The 16,669-nt window shown below is 45.2% G+C and overlaps 1 protein-coding gene across 4 annotated transcripts; it reads left to right on the top strand.

Moving 5' to 3' along the window:
* The first annotated feature begins 1,116 nt into the window (after positions 1-1,116).
* On the top strand, positions 1,117-14,320 carry LOC144942016 (homocysteine-responsive endoplasmic reticulum-resident ubiquitin-like domain member 2 protein). 4 transcript variants are annotated; one of them, XM_078868622.1, is made up of 9 exons: positions 1,117-1,245; positions 4,877-5,026; positions 6,243-6,320; positions 7,166-7,255; positions 9,086-9,243; positions 9,401-9,508; positions 10,403-10,858; positions 11,433-11,535; positions 12,441-14,320. In XM_078868622.1, the coding sequence occupies exons 2-9, from the start codon at positions 4,883-4,885 to the stop codon at positions 12,603-12,605; spliced, it is 1,302 nt and encodes a 433-aa protein (XP_078724748.1). In that variant the 5' UTR covers positions 1,117-1,245; positions 4,877-4,882; the 3' UTR covers positions 12,606-14,320. The 4 variants fall into 4 exon arrangements, with proteins under 4 accessions (XP_078724748.1, XP_078724752.1, XP_078724751.1 ...); XM_078868626.1 differs by having other exon boundaries at positions 1,128-1,245; positions 4,838-5,026; XM_078868625.1 differs by lacking the exon at positions 1,117-1,245 and adding an exon at positions 1,729-1,820.
* Positions 14,321-16,669: the final 2,349 nt, after the last annotated feature.

Below are 16,669 nucleotides of genomic sequence, written 5' to 3'. Positions count from 1 at the left end.
ACTCACAATAGCACATGTTACTGTTTGATGTGTTTTCATTATTTACATAAAGTGTTAGAATTGGGTCAATGTATTTTAAAGCACGGTGCTCACGATACGCAGAAGCTATCATTCAGTCACTATCACCACTCCTCCGGGCATGCTCCAATAATTGCCAGCAGATGGCATCCTCGGCCAGATCATTTTCACGCATTTGTAACCACGAATTCTGCGAGATTTGTCGCGTTAAGAAGCCTGGGACCCAAATCCATAATCCTGTGCAAAGCCGTTGAGCCGACTACCAGCCACCAACCTACTCTAATGAAGAAACACGAAGCAATGTTTTATGAGTCAGTTCGGTCTCGTCAGATCTCACAAGCTAAGCAGCGTTGAAGCAGGATAATACTTAAATGGGAGACTGGCTCGGAAAACCAGGTGGTTGTTGGCTTGGGCTACAAGGTGGCTCGGAAATGACAGGACAGTATACAATGAATATTACAATCTGTACAAAGCTTTGAGTATTATCCCATAGATATGCCAGAGTTTCTCCGGGTTGTCTGGGTTCATCTCACTCAAAACACTCATGAATGAATTGGCCATATACTGTATCTAAATGAAGGACCCTCAAGGTTTTCCGGGTAAAGTGCATTATTAGTGTGCGCAAACAAAAATTAACCCACTGACGGATGAAAGCCTCCATAAGATATTGCCATCTATCACGGTCCTCCGGTGTAACTTATGAAGCGTGGTTATTGTACACTAATCACTTTTAGAACACTTGAAATTCTGCCATTCAGAGGCAGACTGACTAGGGTTGCCGCGATACCTAACAAATGTGGTCGACGATCATATCGTTCGTTTTACACAATATCGTCGTAATTATCGTTGCTAATTCCATTATTCTAAAACATTTCGATTTAACGATTTAAAAGAAAATGCTTATTGCAGAAAATCACCCGTTAAAAGAAATGCGCAATACGATTGCAACGTACGTGGCGATAATCGCATATCGTTAAAGTCACGTCGGTCTCGTGTAACGCGCCACGTGGCCGAGCTGTAAAAGACGTCACCCGCCCCTTGTAAACAAAGATCACGTGGGGGGGCAAGCGGTGTGACGTCACGTGGGGGGGGGGGCAAGCGGTGTGACGTCACCGCCCGGGCACCATCTTGCGCGGCTAGGCCGTATCGGAGGAGGAGGCGTCGCGCGCGATGGAATTACCTGCCTAGCTCCCACGTCTAACCCTCCACTCGCGTCTTCCTCTCGCAGTAAGAGCGCCTTTCGTTTCGTCGACCCTTTACGGCTCGCTCGCGTCGGTTTTAACGCTCACCTCGAACCTCTCCCGCCCGAGTTTCGTAACGGCGGCGGGCTGCGGCCTAGTCTGTTGAGCGCGATTCGATTTGATACAGCGCATAGGGAGGGGGTGGGGGCAAGGGGCGTCGCGATTGGCGGAGGGTCGCGACTGGCGGAGAGTCGCGTCGCGATTGGTCGGGCTCGGGGTTGGCCGACCAATGAGTGACAGGGCGCCGGCCGAACCGCTCTGGGAAATGCATTTGGGTGGATCTTGTGGCACCTTTCCTGAGTGAGTGAGGACGCGAGGAAGAGGGAGGGAGAGAGGCCGTTTTAGGGGACATTGGGGGAGAGATGGGTTGAGGGGACATGCAATTTGGGGGTTCGTGTGTGGCATCTTTCCTGAGTGAAAACGACGCGAGGAAGGGAGAGAGGCCTTTTTTTTTGGGGGGGGGGGGCATTGTGAGAGAGAGAGAAAGGTGGCGAGGGGAAATTAAATCGTGGCACTAAACGGCGGCGGGCCGAATCGCGTTTCACTCGGTTGAAACTGCCGGTGAGGCGGGGGCCCGCACGTTGTGAGTGTGGACCGTTGTCGGAAATCCGCGTTGTTGTTGTTTGCTTTACGTGGTTTGCCGGGCCGTGTGATTGTTGTTGTTAATGTGCGGTCGTAGCTACGCGCTGCCCGGTAGGAACGTCGTCGGCTCATGAGCGAGCGCCCCGCCCTGTGTGTCTATAGCCGCTGTTGTTAAACAGAGAACGAAATACGTGACCCCCCTCTTACCTAAACCCCAGCGTCTAGTGCAGACGGGTAACACACCACTCCGGGCATCCACGTAACTTTTAATTTTCGTTCATGTTTAAAAAAACAAAGCAATACTTTTTGAGTAACGCGAACGCACTTCCGTTGTGACACACTTAAGGTCGTGGTGCAAGGTGCGCTCATCCAGTACAGGGATATCCACCACAAGGGAACACAACAGGTGTTGTGGGTCTGGCAAAGATACGGTTCGGGAGTCGTTAAGTTCACAGGATGCGTGGTGCCAGTTGCTAGTTTGCTACATTTGGGTTATAGGAATAACTAGTAGTAGTGGCTGATTGGAAATGTCTTCGGGTAGAACTATTTGGCCTTCTGGTGAGAGTTAGGGGTAGAACTTCGAGTGACTGGCTGGCTAGTTCGGGTTCATGTGAGTTGGTCTTGTGTTTGGTGGGCTGGTGAACTCTACCTTGAAACTGCTGGCTCCTCTATTGTTAACCTCTACAGTACGATTTCTCTACAAAACTATACTGCAAGCCACAGCATATTTTGTTTGCTGCTGGGAATTTCCCGTAGGCCTTACCAAACATGAATTGTCTGGAATGTAGTTTGGGTATTGTTATAGGATACTTCTACTGTCCTGTGATAATGTGTTGTAACGTCTGAATGAGCCGATTCATTCTGTCACTCCTCAGATATAGAATACATTAGTGACATTTTGCATACAGTCTAAAGCTGTGGAGAAGCTGGCCTTCTCATCTGAATGTGGAATTTCCATCGTTCACGGCACCCACTGAATATGGACACCCCCCTCCCATGCTTGAGCATAAATATTCTCTTCAACTAATAAATATCAGTGTGTACTGTAATGTACCGTGCAGTGTGCGAGTGGCTTGCACCCAACTCAAACAACTCCTTGGCTTCCACAGACTCATCAGTTTGTTTAGTGCTGTTGTATGAGCACTTACATTTGGAATGTGAGTTCAGATGTCTATCGGGAGGTGCAACTAAGCCCATCATATCTTGAAATGAAAACCACTTAACAAGTTGACAGTGGTCATCCGATATTGAGACTAGCCTCTGCCAAAGAAATGTGGAATTTCCACTGTCAAGCTCAGGGCACCACCCCATAGCAAGCATTGCTACTTTGAGTTGGGGGGGGCTTGTTGATTTGACTTTTTGTTCCTGGCTATTTTTGCCCGTAAGACTAACAGCGTGTACAAAAGTTAAACAAAACTGAAAAATAATATTCTAGGCTGGATCATCCACTAGTGGAAAAATATTATACCTTGTTTACTTTGGACTCGTATACCTACAACATGTCTGGTCACAGTAGTTGTGCTTTAAAGAGATGAAAGTAGGAATATTTCTGTCTTGATAAGTAAATGTTCCCTTTTTATATCAGTTTTAACCCTTTAGAGGTTTATTCTGCTTAATAATAAGAAACCTTGTAAATTGTATTTCCTTCCGTGGTGTCAAGGGGTCCACTCTTGTGTTTTTGCTTTGCACAAGAATCCATAAACGCAAATCATGTGTTGAATGCAGGACTTACTCAGGAGGCTGAAAACCTGCAGCAGATGTTAAGCTGGCAGCTTTCCACATGTTTGAGTCAGCATATCACACTTTTCGAAGAGTAACGCAATCCTGTCCTCCTTTTATACAAACGCAGCTGAGAGATATAACATGTGCTAACTGATCAAATACAATAATCATGATTCGGTCATGTCATAAATCAGTATTGGAGTAGCTCTCCTCCATTGGCTAGGGGATGACAATTCCACATTCCTTTGGCTCAAGACAGTCTGTCTCTTTGGACTTTAACTTTTTACTTCCATGGTGTAGTGCTCCTTTATTCCGGAGGGATGGCGCGTTGAGTCATCCCTTGACTGAAGTGTACATTTGTAAATTAAGTAATCTATCCACAGCCCTACCGGGCCAATATCCCTATTGTTGATGATTGCTACCACTAAGAACGTTTGGTAAACATTTAGCTGTGGTTAGTGTCATGCAAGCATTCTGCATTGCTTTATACATCACTTTGGGGAATATTGCTCAACATGACATGACATGCAGGTACTGCAGGGAAGGTTAATCAGTCAACACACTGTCATGCCTCGAATCCAACATCACGGCTGGGATGCGATAATTATTTATTTTTGATAGAGCGCCCTTTGTACCAGGGCGTCGGAGCACTTAATACACGATAAATGAGTTGCATCACATCTCAACTGAAGCATGAAAGAGCACCCCCAGTGGCAGCTGTTCACGTGCGGCACAAGGTTATTTGGCACCTGGCTCGAAGTTGGCATTAGTCTGCCAGTCAGGAGCGATGATGGGTATCTGTAATCCCAACTGAGTAATCTGTGGTTAATTGTTTGAATTTGGACCATGATCCCAGCACACAGTTGTCTAATTTCGAATTCTGTGAGGATCTTCAATGTCCACTGTGAAGCGGACGGAGCGTAGTAATTTATGGTTAATACATATCAGGGTGGCCTGCCGGAATCAAACCGCGAACATCTGCAACAAGTGGCGAACATGCTCCCTCTGGGCCGTGTCACTATTGATAAGTTGAAGGATCCTTGTCCCAGGGCCTTTCTGGCGTGTTGTTTGGTCCTGAACAGGGCCGTTGGAGTGGATTGTGCTGTCGCTCTAGAAGACCAGGAGATCGATGATCGATATTAGGTCGCCACGTTAATGGCATTCATTGTGATTTCTCAATTAACAGAGTGGTCCGTGCAAAGGCTGCCATCTTTCACTCCTGAATGTGAAATTGTAGTTGTTGCGCTGCATCTACATCAGCCACACGAAAGAAGAACTACTGATCACACTTATGGGAATGCGTGTTTCCCCAGGCAGCCATGGAGACGTCGGCCGGCTCACTGGTGACACTGGTCATCAAGGCACCCAACCAGAAATATGATGACCAGACCCTGGAGTGTGACCTGGACTGGACTGTACACAGGCTCAAGTCCCACATCAGCGACGTGTACCCTGGCCATCCGGTACACAACACATGCCCTCCCGCATACTGTGTGCCTTATAAGTGTGGGTCTTCAGTTGATGCAGTGGCTTAAGTCTCACACCTCCGTACTGTGCAAAAAAAGTTCAAGATACTTACATACACGTCCCATTTCCAGGTTCTCTGATTCAAGGTAACCCTGTGTATTAAAGTCTATCGCCAAATCACCTGGAATGTTCTCAAACTCTTGTTAGATATTGGAGGTGAAGCGTGGTTGAGCCTTTATAATGCTGGATGGCTGACCACCATGCACCATAGTTTGGCATAGGTGACTTTGGGACTGTGCTTTGTGGTCGTCAGCAGAGGGTTGTGAGGAAAAATAAATTGTTGTGCTGTGCATATGTGCTCCCCACGTTCACCATCCTGCACTGACCACCATGGTGAAGCATGGTCAAGTCACCCACAACCCATAGAACACGCGGAAGCTGTCATCCAACACTGGATTGATGAACGAGCTGTATTGGTACATGTTTGTCAAAAGTATCTGCCAACGAGTGGGGCTGTTGGTCCAGCATTCAATTTATATTCATAAGTTCAGAGTCCACTGAGGGAGCAAATCAGCCTGTCATATTTCCATGATTGATATATAGCCAGGCGTAATTGTAGTTTTTAGAGGCTGTCTACCACCGTGGAAATGTGAAACTTCCACTGCTGGCTCAAGTGCCTCCAATAGACATAAGTACCACTCAAAATAGACTTTTTTTTTACTTTGTTGTATCCAACGTTTAGAACATATTTTTTAAGATGTTTCAATAAACAAATCTGAATATTGCATCTTTAAGCCATCATTTGCAAAGTACACGTTACATCTCTGTGCCATATTTTTGCATGATTTATACAGTCTACACTTATAGTCTGTTGGTTTAGCCATTGAGTTTCGCTGATTCAATCACGTGATTTTTATTTTGTCCTTTAGTAACCCACTGTCGATTTTTACTGAAAACCCCTATGTTGGATCATGATAGTGGCTCCCTTGATCTCGTAGAAGCTGGATTGTTTGTACCAACTTGATAGCGATGAACTCGTAATTCATTACAAACTCTTTGCTGTCAGAGCAAAGGCTGACAGAGCAAATTGTTTGAACAAGCTAAAATTTTGTGTGCTGGCCGTGTCCAGTCTAGATAAACCCAGCTGCATGCCATAATACAGTATCTCTAAACATTACAGACTGACTTTTGGATGATTTCACATGTCTTCAGGGCATCAAGGATCAGCGACTCATCTACTCTGGGAAGCTGCTGTTGGATAACCTGATGCTTAAGGATGTTCTGAGGAAGGTAATTCTGGACAGGGGTTGGTATCTGTAATGTTATTTTTTTCAGTTATGTTTTCTAGTTTTAGCCTTGTTGTACTGTTGCTGGCACACAGCACGAAGCATCTACATAATTTCATCATCCCAAACAGAACAGAAAAATTGTGAAAGCTTTTCACAATTTGCAATTACAATTGTCTGACGTATTGTTATATATAATACACTAAAAACTATTTTTATTTTAACCAGGTAAGGCCCACTGAGCTATATAGCTCTTTTTCAGGCGGGACCTGGCAACAAATAATAGCTCAACAAAGTGGCTTATCAAGTGGAAAAATCCACGCGACCACGGGGAGAACATGCAAACTCCACCTATGCAGGCGTCAGGGTCGGAATCGAACCCACGACCTCCTGCATACCAGGCGAGGTAGTTAACATCTCACCACCATGGTGCCCATCTATTGCATAGATAGCCATTTAATTATGTAGTTAATATTAATGGGGTCTCACCTATTTTAGAAATGTATACAAAGTAATTTACTGTGCTTGATGAGAATAGAGATATTTTAATTATACTCGAGAGTCTTATGATACATTTTCTTGAAGAACACTTCCAGACGTCTCAAACCCCAGTCCTTCCTGCAGTTTGCCATGTTTGCCAATATTCGGGTGCGTGTGGCTTAAAATTGGTTAATTTGCATTTTGATGGAGAAGATTGATAACCCTGAAAATAACACTGTGGTAGGTGACAAATACTGGAGATTGAGAAGAAATACTTAGCATATGAATTGTGATGAAGAAGTTGATGGTTACAATGAATGCACAATCTCTTTCCGGGCCAATATTTATCCTGTCCTCCACATGTTTTAGTATGACGAGTTCCACACGGTACATCTGGTGTGCCCTTCATCGAGCCCTCCAGCCTCACCGCGGCCCTCCAACCAGCCTGGCTTTGCACAGGTGAAGCTGCTTACGTTTAATCATAAACACGTATTTTCATTTTGGACACTCGGCGCCGTTTCGCATTTGCGTCTAGAAGCTTGTTCCCCTGCTGTGCAGCATTGAAGCGACGGCAGCAAGGTGCGGGACACATGAGTCTTGGTGGGATGAAAATACATAATGGAGAAGTTTATTCAAGGGCAGAAGCAATGGGAATGCTTCCTGACCAAAATTCATACCTAGTTTCTAAACCTCTGGTCTATAAAAAAAACATTTGTGATATATGGATGTTTTACAATCGTACTACTATGAAAAACTACATGCCTTGAGTTTCCTGGCTGGCTATTGGCTGGCCTCCTCCACCCCCACACAAACTCTATTGCTACTGGCACTGAAGAGCTGGGAGTCACAAATACAGAGAATTGAAAACGGTTAATTTAAAACGTTTCACTTTGTGCGCCTATTTTAATGTAATTCTTTCACCAGAATATTCTTGAAATCATAGAGAATATAAAAAACACTCTAAATGCATATCATGGTACAGGATTGTGGGAACAATCTAAAATGACAGCTGTTTCTTATTTCCATCGCAGAGTAACAGGTTCTCTACAAGTATATTTGAAAAGCAACAGTTGGCCGTAGAACTACTGCTGGTAACCCATATTATTTGCTCTGGCATTTAGACAATTTAATGGTAACTTTAATAACACTCATGTCACATGAGTCTTAACACTACTTTATAGCAGAGTTCGGCATTGGGATGCTGAACCTGTTAAATTTTAAGGAAGGGTTCATATTTGGGAGGAAACTGGAGTACTGGTTGAAAACCTTTGCAAATGAGAGGATACAACTCAAAGCTCCAGACAGGCTCACAAACCACACGTGTATTTGTTAGTCTGTTTCTAAACAGTTGGAAATATGTAAATATATTACATCAACTCATCTCCACAATATCAACCAAACTCACATTTGCAAGTTTAGTGGGTAAAGTTTCGTTGCTTCAAATGTGCACCTGATATGGGTAGGGTTGTTTTCGTGGCCAGTTTGTGAGTGTTGTTGAAGGGTAATGGTTTGTTTTCGACCCTTTGGGTGCCTACTGAAACCACTTGGCAAGATTTGCCCAATAGTAACCCCAAAACTTTAGAAATAAAGCAGTGGGAACAGAGCCATTTCCTACGCTGTGTTTATTTAGTGTCCTGCCAATTATTTAATTTCATGATGAGCTAAACCCCTTTTCCCAGTAGTAAATTTTGCCGGTTGTGGTGAATGCCCTTAAAACACAAATACTTGGATGCCAGTATTGACATTTTAAATGGATTGTTGGAGTGATGGTATTTAGAAACAACAGTGTAGTTCTGCGTGTTAGACTGACTGTAAAAAAACTTGGCCCTGGTTACTTTCCCTATTTTGAACGACTACCAAATCGGGTTGTGCCCTTTGGTTATGTAATACCGGCCACAGTTGTTTATTTAAGATAGATAAGATTTTTTCAGTTGCGGTCACAAAGCCCAGAGCTTTATTTGCACGTGTTGATGCTGAGCTAGTTTTCACATAGTCTATGGTTTGATTCCCGTACTAATCTAGGGATTTACCAAAGCATGCCAGCTTCTGCATGGTGGACATCAAAGGTCTTGTGATGTAATTTTTGAGAGTAGGGTTGTGTGGTGTCACATAGCCAGGTTTCTAAAGTAATCAATCGCCCACAAGTGCCATGACATTGGTGTACAGTTTACTGTCATGAAGATCAACCATCCATCTCTGCTTCAGAAACAATTTCAACTGTTGAGTTTGATCAAGTGGCTGTCTGATTGTAACTGTCATCGTTGCTCATTTTTCTTGGGACTGTGGCAGCTGTCGGAGACGATACGCAGTGGAGCGGCATCGGCCTCTGTCCCCACCCGGCCGAACGTCACCACCATGCCCTCCTCCCAGGGTGTGGGTGCCGACGGGTTAAGGCAGCGACACGTGGTCATGCCATCGGCCTACCCACCTCCCGTCTACGGTGTACGGTGAGCCAGTGTTATACTCACTGCTAGGGATGCTATGTAATCCGATGGTCATTGTGCTTGCTGTTTTTTTGCAGAGTGTGCTTTTCTCATATTTCTGAAGCTGTCTTTTCCAGCAACCTTTTTAACATGTACCCCGACTCCACCTTTGTGTTTGCAGGGACATGGGTCAGCCTGCCGTGCCAGTGTTGCCTGCCTATCCCACATACAGCCCCCACTACATCATGTGGCTGCAGCAAATATATGCTCAGCACTACTACACGCACTAGTAAGTAACTACTTGCTGCGATTCATTGTAAAACAGGTCTCATTATTTAAATGAATAGTGAACACTGCTCGGTTATATTGGTGGTCTTAAGAAAGCGGTCAATACCACATTTCTATGGTACAGATAACAGAAAACTGTCCACATAAAGTGTTTCAATATTCATCACTCTTGAATTACACCATATTGCAAAATGCCAACTATTCGTAGAAAAACAGGTAGTTATTTATCCAGAAAAGCCTCAGAGTCTCAAGACTCGTTTTCAAGAGAGTCATGCATTTATATGTTTGGCCGGTTTTCTTCAGCCTATTTCATTTATGACTGTTTGGTATATAGGAGGACATTTGTTGCCGGCATTGGCATGTTTTGCCAATGCTATTCCATTCACATAAAGGCGAGATACCATTCAATGGTTCACACAGAAGGATTCACAAATCTTCTTTCTGTACTTCCATCGCCTGACCAACTTGCAGTTCAACTGCTTTTGGGGAATCTTGTATATCTACTTAATCCGCCAACACTTGATTGAAAGTGCTTTATAACCGACATGAACCGCCAAACCTGGCTGCTTTATTGACAGTATGTACAGCCCTTTTTATCAATACAGTACTGATTGATGTTCTCCCCATGCCGTGGGGACTATTTGACCCTACTTCACCCTGGTCAGTGAAGTTTAGTGAAAGTGGGGTGCAAATAATCTTGGAACATAGTACAGTACAACAATAGATATTGCTGCATTGCCCTCGGCTGGCAGCATGCCATCGCAGCAGCCTACAACGCCTCTTTTGCAACTACATGCAGGTCACCCTGTCAAGTACTGTCCAGGCTTAACTGTACTCAGTGTCCTAGATCTCACTATAGGGGTGTTTTCTGCCTCCGTTGTTTACCCACGTTCAGCCAAGCTGCAGTGAGCGCCGCTGCAGGAACGGCGCTCAATCCCGGCGTCATGCCGGCAGTTGGCGGTGCAACCCCCGGCCTTCCAAACCCGCTGGGCGGGGGCAGCCTCCCCAACCCGCTGGGGGCCGCGGCAGCTGCTGGCGGCGGCGGCGCAGGTGGCGTGGGTCGAGGCGGAGGGGGCGGAGGTGTGGACGGGGCGCCCGTCCCGGCCAACAGGGACATCGGCGTGGCGGCGGTGGCGGCCCGCAACGAGGGCGCCAGGCCCGCCAATCAGAATGCAGTGCTGATGAACGCGCAGGGGGGTGCCGGGCCGGAGGAGGAGGAGGAGATGAACCGCGACTGGCTCGACTGGCTGTTCACAGCGACACGCACCGCTGTGCTGCTCGGAATCTTCTACTTCTACTCGTCGCTCGGCCGGTTCCTCATGGTGTCCGGGGCGCTGCTGCTGCTCTACTTGTAAGATTTCTGGCTGCTTTCCACTCTTCAGTTTCTTAATTCCATGTGGTGGACGGTACAGCTGTACTCGAATTGTGACGTTGGACGGGCCTCGCTGTTTTGTCATGATTTTTTCGTGTAATTGTAATGTCACGTACATTTTAGTTCGATGATGTTGATGTTACATCACTATAGTAGTATATAAATGCACCCTACTAAAAAAAGTATATTTTTTTCATTAATGAAGCCTCAGATGTATGTCAGACAGCTGAGGATTCACAGCCGAGGTGTGTATTTGCATGACAAGAGTAACTTGTTTGGTTTCACTCTTCCATTAAGCCATCGAAGGCCATAACCTGGTATTGCATGATGGCCGGATGGATTGGAGATTTAAGAGTTACCGACATTACCGCGCTCCAACTAAGGCAGCACAAGAATGTTGTTAGCGGATAATTGCAGATTAAGAAACTCGCCAGAATGCTTACCATGAGTAATGAGTTGAGTGATGCATATTGAACAAATACATATTCATAAAAATGAATGAGTGGCTGGGCATGGTACTGAAGCGATTTGCTCTGCTCACTGGTCCCCACAGGTACCAGACGGGCGTCTTCCCATTCCAGCGCGGTCCGGGTCAGGCACCTGAGCAGCTCGGTGGGGATGGTGAGGAAGACCTGGCCCAAGAGCTACAGGAAATGGTGAGTGAGGGAGCTTTGGAGGTGTTGGGGAATGACGTGACGAGATAAAGCCACCCACAGGCCAAAGGGGTTGCCGGTAGGTTTATGAATGCCTATTTTTGTGGAGTTTGTGTGCTATCTCAAAAGTTGTGCGGGTCTTCTCTGGGGTCTGGATTCTGCCCACGATGCTATAAAATACATCAACGTTCATGGGCCTAATATTAAAGCAGGAACCTTATTTAAAATGAATTTGAAACGCAGTGGTTACAGGGTAAACACGTCGTGACGTCGCCTTGCCAGGTTACCTACTGTTTTTGTTTACCTTTTCCAGTTCATACAAATATGTGCCTCTTTGAATAATTTAAATTTACCATGGCAAGTTCTAGCCAACGGTTACAGCATATATACAGAATCCCATTCTGTCTCCACAGTCCATCGGGCTTATTTGCTTTCAAGACGTGCTGGATAATATTGGTCTGGAAGCCAATAGGCCGATGGACTAACTTATATATGGATATACGAAACCGAGTTCTGCTTATGGGCGCTGCGGTGGTCCGATTTTAGCTCCCTCGCCTGTTATACAATACAGGAGGTCGTGGGTTCGATCCCGGCCCTGACGCCTGCTGTATATGTGGAGTTTGCATGTTCCCCCCATGATCGCTTGAATTTTTCTCCTGGTCCTCCGGTTTTTCCCACCACATTTAGAATCATGTTTTGAATGTTTGGTTGCTTTACATTTCCACATTATAAGCCACTTATTTGAGCTATCATTTGTGGCCAGGTTGCTTCTGACAAAGAGCTCTATAGGTCAGTGGGCCTTACCTGGTAAAATAAAAATAGTTTATAGTTTCTGATGTGTCCTCTCGGGTATATAGACCTCTGTCTGTTTGAGAACACTCTCACACCAATGTGTTGTTCGTACACAGGAGCGCCGCATGGACGAGGGGATGGACCTGGGGGACACGGAGAGCTCAGATGACGACAGTGCCTTGGAGGCAGACGAGCCCAGCTTCACCACTTCTGCCTGGACCTTTGTCACGACCTTCTTCTCGTCCCTCGTGCCGGAAGGCGCAGCCGCCGTGCCCAACTGAGACTGAATGGCTGCCATTCATCCCTCCGGCTTCGTCATGAACGTTTTTTCTCAAGTGGTGGTTTTTTGGTTGTGGAAACTTCAACGCCTGCTGCATTGTTAAGCTGGCACCATCCCTCCTGCCATTGCATCTTACTGAATCGAGCTGATTTTTTTTCTTTTCTTCAAGTTGTTTTTTTTTTAGCAGTGCAATTTGTTCAACAAATCATCTCCTGCTGTGATGGACTGACAGCCGTTTCTGCTCCTAATACTTGTTTTAAAAGAAACTCTGATGTTCCCAACTCGTCTGCCGAAGGGAGCTTTCAGTCTGTGATGGAGACGGGCGTGCATTCACTGGTCTTGCACCACAGTGGGAGAATGAATTTACCGGATGCCACTTCTTAAGAGTTCTGTTCACACAGATAGCGCACTTTGGACTTTACTGGAGCACCGCTGGGTTTTTGTTGCTTTCGTGATGTTTAGATGAGGTCATTTTTTTTCTCCGCCCCCCCCCCCCCCTCGTGATCCACGAAGAAAGTGTGGGAAAATGACTCCCTCGCTGAAAGTGGTGCTATCAATAGAGGGCTGAAGAACCGTTATTTCAACAGGAACACCACAGCCCCTGTTAATGTAGTAATGTAGTTATACAGATACTTTCATATGCCAGACACCAGCAAGTGTGGTTGAAGGTTAAGGGTGACCGTTTTATTTAGAACGACATTTGTGCTGCTGCAGCATTCTGTCTTGTTCCATACATAAGAAGATCCAGCCTCTGCCAAGTTTCATCTCACGAACCCAGTTTTGCTATTGAAAGCGAGACCGGTGAATGTAAGATCGATAACATTACATTCCCCAGAGCAACTGCACATGAGCATTATTGATTTGTGCCAACCAAAGTTGGTCTCATACCAGAATAAAACAGCCCATATAATCTAACTACAAAACTTTAAACTCTTTCACCAACACTTATTGTAGCAGTTTCTACTTGCCTTCCAACTTTGCTCTGGTGGAATCCAAATTTGTGAAAATAGTTTCTTGTCTATGGTCTAAGTATATGTGTGGGGCTTTGATGCTGGGCAAAACACACGGATTCCTGGCAAGCCTTGTTGCACATCATATAATGGTCTTTTTCCCATACTTAACCAACCTTTGCTCAAGAACCGGGATCAAACCCAGCAGTTCTGGTCACGGGGCTCTCGTGAGCTCACTGACCAATCGTACGAATCGCGCACGAGTTGTGCCATCTCCTGACGTTAAAGCAAACACGGACGAGGTCAGCCACGGCATGGCTGCTGCACAAGGACAAATGGGAGCGGTGGTTACACACGAACGACCGATTAAAGAAGGCACTTGTAATTGTTTCCATGTATCTACAGGTTACCAGCAGCACTGTGTATGGAGCAGATGAGCAAAGGGACAGTACTGTATCAGTGACGTTTCAATGCACTCTACAATGACGGAGGACCGTGGCGCTGCAAAGAGCGAAAGGTTGCTGGGGTGGTTGTTTGGTTTTTGCGTTCAGCGAGCCATTACACAAAGGCACAAAAGAACTGAAAAAGGCAGCGACGAAAGACAAGCAAGTTCTCCGATCTTCAACAAAGGACTTATGATATTGATTATATACTGTACGCATCTTATACATGTACCCGAATATATGTGTACCATCACAATTATTTTGTTGTCTAAATAGCTTTATAATGTAAAAATGTCTTTAATTAAAACAAATACTTCCTTGCACTTTGTCGAGTAATGTCTGCGGCAGAGATATATTTTGCAGTTATTACCGAACGCGTGAGCATTGTATCTTGTATCGGCCCAAAACACACCACTTATTTCTTAACGAGGCTGGAAAGTTAGTGTGAAGGAGCAAGCTGCTCGCTTTTGTTGGTTGTGAAGTACTGTAGTACTTTAGCAAACACATTACTGGGTAAGACAACATTTTTTCCCCACGAGTGGGAATTCCCGTGGCTAACCACACCATGGCGAGCCATTTCGTTCATTGGTAACTGGGTTGAGGCAACTTGGATTTACATTGTAGCACCTGGTTCTTTGCATATGCCGACAGCGTGTCAATAAGCTACCAGTAAAGCAACCGGTACTTAAATATGATGTATGGGTGCAACGCGTGTTGGTTCATATGAGCAGCATAGACCAGGTGTGTTCAGGTAGCCGTATATGTTGCCTCGTGGTCCCAGTGACTGGAACAGTCGTTTTGTGTGTTGCTGAGCCAATTCAGGAGACACGTCGCCATGTAGCCAGTTTGAAAGTGGCCAACACGTCGGCTTTGAGCAATAAAGTTTTATTTCCAACGTATTCTTGTCAATGTCAACCGTGAATGATTTGGTTTGTGATCCCGCTCGAGAGTGGCTGTGCCTGTCGAGGAGTACGTTATACTATTCACTCGTATTGTAACAGCTGGTCCAAATGTGCATTGGCGCTTAATATTGCTTCGGTCAGGGTTTTTTTCTCGTAAAGTTTCTGTGGGCCGCAATTGAATTGACGTGTGGTGGTGGGCCAGATTACATTATTTGTCACACCTGATTAGCACAGTTGGATACCTACGGTGCGAAACGTGTTATACATACGGGACTTAATATCCGTCCATGTGACCACAAATGTGTACCTTGTATTTCCAGGTTTCTCATCTCGCATTCATCTCGTAATTCTCTCTCTCATGTTTATCTCGTATACAGCTGTCATGTTTATCTTGTTTGTCTCTGTTTTATCTCACTCGTCGGTATATTTGTCTTGTCAGCCCATATTTCGCAGTACACCGAGTGGCTGGCAATTCTAAGGCTGCTGGTTAAAGAATCCTGCCTTTGATCATTTAATTCCAAACTCTATACTAATGTCAGCCCTGCGTTTGTCACGTAGGTCTGACAATTCCATGTTCCAGTGCAGTTTGCGATACTTTACATTCCCTGCAAAGAGTGTTTATCGAATGGTACTGAAAATATGTAGTTATCGGCTAGTATACTTAATCCAAATTAAGTAAAAACTAACAAGAGTGGTTGTGTTTTTGTGCACTCATTAGTAACTGGGTTGAGCAAACTTTGTTCCACTTCAAAACTCAATTCAATCGCGTGGTTGCCCGGATTCGAATCAAGGACATGGGGGGGGGGGGGGGGTGCGGACCCCGTGCCGTAACCCTCACGCTTCTGGCGCTGCTTGAAATAATTGTGTTTAAAGTAGGAATTCATAACCGAGTTGAGACGGTAATGTTGCTGCACCACATGGGAACCCAGTTTAATATTGGTTGAGTGAATATGAAAACCAGCATAGTTGTGTTGTGAACACAATCCTTTACTGTCTTTGTAAAGTGCTTTTAATTAATATTCCCTGCAGGGGAGACATCTGCTTTACACTAGCATTATGAGTAGGCCATGGCTTACATGCATTTCTGAGTAAAGCTTGTGCTCATGTCTTTTGCAATCGTATTTTTGGACTGAGCGATAACCTAGCACTTGAACCCAGAACTCAATGTACCTCTGCTTTGTCCCTCAAATGCCCCGTGGTGTTTGCTGTTTGCCTGACAGTGACCCAATAGAAAGCATTGCCCAGTCACTCCCAATAGCCCACCCCTTTCCTTCCCCCAGTCTCCACTTGATTGTAATCGCTTTGCCACATCCACAATTGCCGTCGTATAAAATCAAATGTAACGTATCCTAACCGAATCGAGCAATGGGTTGGCGCTCGTCTTCATTGGTGACTGCTAGTAGGAAAAATTCCACGTTCCTCTGGTGGGGGGGATATATCTATAGTCTATGACCATACCACTAAGGATGTAACTGATTCTGTCAGATCTCAGAAGCTAAACAATGTTGAGCGTATTTCGTGCTTGGATGGGCAACCAGCAGTCACGAACAAGTTTCCAAGAGGGCTTGTTAAGTGACGTTGTGGGTAGTGCACAAACATGAGTCGGGCAATGTTTTCGCGTATTTTCCACGCCTTCGCCAACCTGCATTGACCATCACGTTGAATCTAGATTTGAAGCTTTCGTGACTGCAAGGATTCATATTCTTAGGTTTTTTCGGTAAAGTCACGTAGGTAAAACATTAAAATTAATAAAAGTAAAATAAAATAAAA

This window comes from Lampetra fluviatilis, chromosome 26 (assembly GCF_964198595.1).
Source record: "Lampetra fluviatilis chromosome 26, kcLamFluv1.1, whole genome shotgun sequence".
In the NCBI taxonomy this organism is placed as follows: domain Eukaryota; kingdom Metazoa; phylum Chordata; class Hyperoartia; order Petromyzontiformes; family Petromyzontidae; genus Lampetra; species Lampetra fluviatilis.
Note: the sequence above shows the minus strand (reverse complement) of the source record. Positions and strands in the feature narration are given on the sequence as shown.

What these genes read in the sequence shown, in the direction of transcription:
- LOC144942016 (XM_078868622.1), top strand. Translation starts at nt 4,883, where the DNA reads ATGGAGACGTCGGCCGGCTCACTGGTGACACTGGTCATCAAGGCACCC. An exon ending in CCTCCCGTCTACGGTGTACG is followed by an intron (nt 9,244 to 9,400) that starts GTGAGCCAGTGT and finishes TTGTGTTTGCAG; the next exon opens with GGACATGGGTCAGCCTGCCG. An exon ending in GCGCTGCTGCTGCTCTACTT is followed by an intron (nt 10,859 to 11,432) that starts GTAAGATTTCTG and finishes TGGTCCCCACAG; the next exon opens with GTACCAGACGGGCGTCTTCC.